This window comes from Pygoscelis adeliae, unplaced genomic scaffold, assembly GCF_000699105.1.
Source record: "Pygoscelis adeliae isolate BGI_AS28 unplaced genomic scaffold, ASM69910v1 Scaffold113, whole genome shotgun sequence".
In the NCBI taxonomy this organism is placed as follows: Eukaryota; Metazoa; Chordata; class Aves; order Sphenisciformes; family Spheniscidae; genus Pygoscelis; species Pygoscelis adeliae.
Window position 1 is genome coordinate 9,016,163 of NW_008825108.1, and position 6,749 is coordinate 9,022,911.

Here is a 6,749-nt window from a genome sequence, read left to right on the forward strand (position 1 = left end):
CTCCGACGGGGCCGAGTGCGAGGTAAAGGTGGGAAAGAAAGTGGTAAATGTCAAAGTTTGTGTGTCAATTTCAAAGTATTCGGGGTTTTTTTTCTTGTTGTATTTGAGTAAATCGATTGGGTTTAGTTTTGCCTGTGTTATTCTTTACCAAAATCAGGAAGCAAAATTAAAACATCTTAATATATATAAGTATGACTGGGACACGTACACTGAAATGTATCTGTTGTTCCAGGGAAACCTTAATTTATGCTCAAGGCAAGCTGCACCTCCCTACATGATTTAGTGCTACAAGGAAGTCTCATTTGGCATCAGTGATCACAACACCAGCTTCAGGTAACAGAAAAAAAATAAACACACATCACACAACTAAGTATTGCCAACTTCAACTTTAATAATGGAACCATCACTTTTTTTTGCCATTTCAGTAATAACTTTAAGGGGAATAAAAACTTCCCTACAAAAATAAAACTAAGCTTGTCAAAATTATAAATAGTTTAAATGTTTGTTTTTAAAGACATACATTTTCATATGTTTCCCTGCATTCCCCCTCCCCCCCTGCCCATATCATTTAATCATTCTGGTACCATCACATAATGAAATGAAAACAGTTTTGCAACAAAAGCTTTGACATTTCAATTTGATGCTAAAATTAAAAAAAAAAAAGAAAAACTGGCTAGGCATAACCATTTCTTTTAAATTAAAGCTGTTGTAATTGCCAGTGTGTAAAGAGAACAACAACAAAATTAACCCCACACATGACATCTTACAGTAATTAACCGTGGACTAAGACAAAATTAAAATACAAGTTTATTTTGGTCCCCCACCCCCACCCCCTTCACCCCAAATCAAGACTCATAGTGCATACAACACTGATCGAGGTTTTTGGCTAAAGTAAATGCAGATGTGCCTACTTAAAAGACTGATAGTTCAGTTCAAGTAAAAACAAAATTCACGTTTTTATACTCCACTTTTAGACTCAAACAGTGTTTAAATCTGAGCAACAAATGGTTCAATATTGACAGCGATTATGTAATGGTTACATAGTTACGGGCAGATGCATAAATTAAGTAGATGTTAACAGAATACCCACCAACATGCTGCTGCGTTCATAGAAAAACAAATTGTAACAAAACATAAAAGCATTCCCTGAACCATTATAAAGTGTCTCATTTGAGGATAATGTTACTAACTCACACATGCACTACAATGTTACATGTGAAATTAAAAAACAAACAAGATATGCCTTATATATACTTTATAGTTAGTCCTACTCTTAATTTCTCTTAACACTTTAAAACATTATGATTGTCCCATTAAGTTTGCAAATTCTTTTACCAAAAAAAACAGTGAAGAGTTTAAAAAAAAAGTCCTACTAAGGAAAGGAAACAAAGGCACAATTACATCAAATTAAGGGGAAGAACAGAAGCATCTTGGAGTTTCACACCGTATCCATTAGATGTCACCAAAGTTTTAACAATTCCTTGGGAATTTAAGACGAACACCCTAAGAGCGGAGGGAAAAACCCCACCAACTTCTGCTGCTCTTAAATCGTTAGCACTCCCCCCCCCTCCCCCCAATATATAACTCATTTCCTGTCTGGCATGATAATGACTAAAGTATCAGTTACTCAAATCTGCCTCATGCTTCTATTGCACACCCACTTCTTTGGTTTCTTTTGAACATGCTTTTTTAGATAAATAACTCCGAAAGAACAACAATTATATTTACAGTAAAGTAAAAAGTTTTCTTGCTACATTTTTCCTACTTTTAAATCAAGTAAATCAGCAGTCTGCAGGATTTGGTAATCAGTTTTTCAATTAGGAATTTAAAAACCATAAGGAAAAAGCCTTCTGAATGACTAAAAGTAAGGAGTTACTAAGCTCAGTCACCAACACAGCCAATAAATGTTAATTTTCTGCTAAGCTGGAAACATGAAGAAGAAATTCTACTTTCTTTGCTTGACTGAGCCTTCAACAAACAAAGAAGCAGAGGAAACTATTTTTGTCTTTCAGATATGAAAATTCAAAATTATCCAGCCTAAAAACGGATCGCTGAGCCAGAGGAAAGGTCTGAATTACAGTAAAGACCAAATGCATCTGTAGTTATAGCTTATGTCTAAACACTCGCTAGATGGGCATTTCTCACAGAGTTATCTGAGACATTGTCCACTTTTCAGAATTCAAGTAAGCAGCCACCTTTCAGCTTTGCTGCACTTTTCAAACCCCCATTACACATTTATGGAACCAGCTTCTCCAATAATGACTTGTATGTGCAGCTCCATTTCCATTCTTACTTAGCTTTTGCCCATCATTCCTTCCCATTATTTCTATTATCTTTATTTCTTTTCCAGTGTGGATTTATGCAGTTAAAAAAACCATAAAACTTATTCACAATATTATAACATCCTAAAACTTTAATCTTGTAGAATTAGTATTTTAACTTTCCTTTGTATAAATACTATTTCTATTTAAAACCAGTCCTCCTCTGCCAGCTGTTAAAGTTCTCCTCCCTCAACTCTTACCTTTTCAACTTTCTCTTCACCTTCTCCAGAAAGACCACTTTAAAGCCTTCCACAAATTTCACAGAACAAACCACAAGACCTTGTACGTCTTCCATCTAACACAGTTCTCTCAAATTATACAGTAACTATTTGAAAACAGAAAGGTAGTGCAAATCAATTTCATCTCAAAGATAGTGCTCCAACTAATTCTTGTCCAGACGGTTTTATTCTTTTTTTAACCCATCAATTTGCACATCCTTACTTGTAAAGCTACCATTAAAGCAAAGAAGAAAAAAAAAATAAAGTCTTATTTCATAGCATCCTAGAAAATTGATTACAGTTTCACAGCTTGCACCAAGATAACTTGGAAAACTCTCTAGGCACACAGAGGGTTGCAAACTGATGTACAAACATGCAGAATCCCTTACTTGTGGGTGCAAGATGCTAAGTGACCTGGCTTATGGAACTAAGTCTATAGCAAAATTCAGGTACCCTGGCATCACAAAACAGTCTTCCAAATAAAGAAAACTACTCTCTGCTGCTCTTTGTACGTTGGGTTTGGCATGCTATACTGACATTCGGTAGCGTGCATTTTTCCTGAGTGTCCTTTGGCCCCCTTTTAACCAGGTTTCCACACCCCACCAAGGGCTTCTTCAAGTTTGTCTCTGTAAGCTGCGTAACGCTTCTTTAAGATTTGCAGCTGCTCATTTTCCTCTTTGTCCAGTATACGCAAGAAGTTTTGCAGTTCAGGAATACTAAAAGCTTCCCACTAGAAAGAGAAAAGGATGGATGAGATGAACAGAAAATACACAAGTAATTTATATATACAGTATTTTTAAACAAAACCTCAGACACTCAAAACAATTTCAAACTGAAACAGTACCGGGAACCCTCCTTGCAAATCTTAGGGATCTGAAAACATTTTACTCTTTTAAACTGTTTTTTGTTCTGCAAGTAACAACAGGTCAGTCTAACCACAAATGAAATGTTTACAAAGGGCACAAAGTAAATATAACAAGAAAAAAAAAACCTGCTTCCAAAGAAAGGATCATCTTGTCAGCACAGAACAGGAGCCCACTCATCCATGAAGCTAAACACACACAAAACCAGCATAAGTGTAACATACCATAACTTCTCCAGTTTCATGTTCACGTAGAACAAAACTGAGCATTTCTGTTCTGGGGCCTGCCACCAAACGCAGGTAGAGGGGATGTTCTCGGTCTGACAGCTTGCATGTATAAACTGCAGGAGAAGAAATCACAGTAATTATCATCTTTACTAATGATGTTTCAAGTGCTTTGAATGATTAACGCTAGCTAACATTAGAAAATTTCAGAGATACGCATGCGTAGCCACAAAAATCAACACATTCTACATACTGTTTACATATTAGTCTGCACCCTGGTTTTGAGCAAATGAGTTTTAGGGAGAAGCTGAGCAGATGACTGATGGTAACAGTGCAAAACTACATTCACATAGGAATGAAATGGCCTCTAGTCAACACAGTACACCATCTGAATACATGCAGGGAGAGAAAGCACAAGCAAAAAATACAACACAGGTCTACTGCTATAACTAAGCATTTAAGACATCAGAGCTGTGGTATCACCATTCTGATACCTCTTCCACTTAAAAACTCATACACAAAGTCTAAGAGACAACTCTGCCTTCCCAACACAGTTGGTGTGACTGACAGTCAGAAAGGTCTGAACTCCTGAAACTGCTCACAATGTCCGTGGAAGAAGGCGGATTCTAAGTGCAAGAGCACAACGTTGGCAAAACGCACTTTTCACTGAGAGTACCTTCTGCATCTTCTGGTACTTCCAAACATAATATACAACGAACTTCTCACAGCAGGCAGTGCACTGGGAGAGCCATGTGCACTAACACACGCAAACACAGAGCACGTGCCCATGACGCTCGTCACCTCAACAGCTCTCTGCCAATGCAAAGACTTGAGGTATCATAGACACCATGGTTTCTCTTTTTAAAAATCTGTCCTGTAATTTAATCTCTCAAATCTGCAGTATATCAGGTGGTCTGAAATTTAGAGCCTGATAAGGGGGCATCTTAAATAAAATATAATGGAGTGCAAGGCACAGGAGATGTGTAGATGGTCTAGTGGGTTCTCTGTCTTTTGCGAATTATCCTGAAATATCCCCAAATCATTTACTCTCTTACACATGCTACTTTTCACAAAGAAAAAAGATGAGAGAGCGCAAGATTGTCACCTCCATTTATCTGAGTTCTTCCACCCTGCTTATTTCAAGTGTTCCTATAGAACAACTCCCTCCCCAAACCCCTGTAACTACCAAAATGCCACAAGCCTAACATGTACCTTGGTCTTCTTTGTGACAGCGTTTATAAAGTGCAAACTTCGCAGGGTTGTCAGCCACGAAAAACTTTTTAAGCAAGGCCTCAATAACTTCACGAACAGTATTGGTGCTGCTGATGTGAAGGGTATTCACGCAGCCGTCCGGCAAGTAAAAAGCAGTTTCATTATTGCTGTGAGCACACCTCCCCTGGCTCTGGGAAGACTGCACAGTGATCGGTCTGCAGAGTTCCATCTGAACTTTGATGAAGCCAGTGTAAATCCCATTTGCATTCTGCATCAGGAGGAAAGTATCAAACAGTTAAAATTAGTATTGACCAGTTGTGACGTATTAGTGGATTAGGCAGATTAAAATGGTCATAGTGAACACAATTTAAATGCTGCTGTAATACGTGATGTCTCATAGGAAAGATGTTGTTTCAATAATTCAGACATTCTTTCTGGTATTTCTGCTGAATATTATTTTTTTCTTAATTAAAACTACTGAATTCTAAGAGTATTAGGATCTCATCAAGCAAAAGGTACTGCAAACTAGTTGTAAGTTTTCACATTAGGAAAGAATTATGAAGTGAAATAGACCACTAACACGCATCTTTAACAACAGTTTTTACGCACAAATGAAACTATCTCCCACACATTAGCTGTGCTTGTCAAATTAGTCTAAAGCGTTTAGATGCTCAAATCCTGTTGCAATTCAAAAAGGACCAGAATAAATGCCAATCTAATCAACTTTTCAAATTATTTCTTCTAGTTGCTTCTGAAAGACAAAATAGTAAAACTGATCAAACCTTACTGAGCTAGAACACTTTAGGCAATCTGGTTTTAGACATAGTAAGTCCCGACCCACATGCACACACTTAAAAAATCTTTTTAGTACATAGTCGTACTTATATGGTTTAGGATATAATGGAATTGCAAAATTTCCATGTACTATACACCCACAGGAATACCTAATGTATCAGAAAAATGGGGACAACACAACAACTAAGTAACAGCTTGCTAGGCAGATAGATGTGAATTTTATTAGCGTGATCTGCAGTAGGCTGGACTGAGACTTAGACCTGGTCCACAATCCTTGGAAATGAAAAATATATATGCATTCCATTGTCTGTATTGTCTGTGTTATGGGGGCGGGGGGAAGGAAGTCTCCTCATGCTGAAAACCTTCATGACTACAAATTAAGTCTCCCATAATAAATACTGCATGTTTTAACTTTTCTCGTTGGTTGAGCATCTTTATCAGAGAGATACCTGACAAAAATTTATCTACACAAACAGGATAAACGTATCTTCATGTTTACCAGCTGATGGTTTTCATCTGACAAATTTAAACTCAGTTGACACTAAGATGTATCTTGAACACATTTCAAACGACATATTTTGTCCTACTACAGTTTGTTTCAATCCATATAAACGGAGCTACGTGGATTAAAAACATTTCAGATGTCAGATTTAATTTCCAGATCTAAGAAAGAGCCTCTTACAAAGTTATTAAAACAGAGATAGTTTCATATGTAAGATGCTGAGACTAAAATGATTCACAATGCACTACAAAGTCACAGTTCAAGTGCTCCTATTAAAAATTACAGGAATCCCATGCAAAACTTACCAAGGTCATCTTTAATTTATCAGTGACAGATGAATTATAGCTTTGTATCTTCTCTTTAACTTCTTCTTTACTGAGATAAACATGAGGTTCTCTCTCCTTCTGAACATCCTTCAACAACAACAGAAATAGCAGTTTTAGAAAACAAAACAAAAACCAATCCTTTTATGACTTTGGATACGAGCATTCTTAGTCCAAATGGTGATTATTCCACAGAGGCTCAACATACAGTCATTAGCCATACAGCAATAGAAAGGATTAATGAGTTAGGCAAACCAAACAGACCACTTGGACTGAATGGAGACAGTTAAA

At 36.9% G+C, this 6,749-nt stretch overlaps 2 protein-coding genes across 2 annotated transcripts in view; both read right to left on the reverse strand.

Moving 5' to 3' along the window:
- Window positions 1–2,616, reverse strand: part of LOC103920048 (adipocyte plasma membrane-associated protein-like) — a 14,931-nt gene extending 12,315 nt beyond the window's left edge. Inside the window, exon 1 of the mRNA XM_009327683.1 lies at window positions 2,522–2,616. Within this exon, the coding sequence (XP_009325958.1) occupies window positions 2,522–2,616 (95 nt within the window). The remainder of the gene's footprint in view (window positions 1–2,521) is intronic.
- On the reverse strand, window positions 585–6,542 carry RASSF3 (Ras association (RalGDS/AF-6) domain family member 3). The gene is made up of 4 exons (XM_009327576.1): window positions 6,441–6,542; window positions 4,839–5,106; window positions 3,627–3,742; window positions 585–3,269 (listed from the first exon to the last, which is right to left on the reverse strand). The coding sequence occupies exons 1-4, from the start codon at window positions 6,447–6,449 to the stop codon at window positions 3,120–3,122; spliced, it is 543 nt and encodes a 180-aa protein (XP_009325851.1). The 5' UTR covers window positions 6,450–6,542; the 3' UTR covers window positions 585–3,119.
- Window positions 6,543–6,749: the final 207 nt, after the last annotated feature.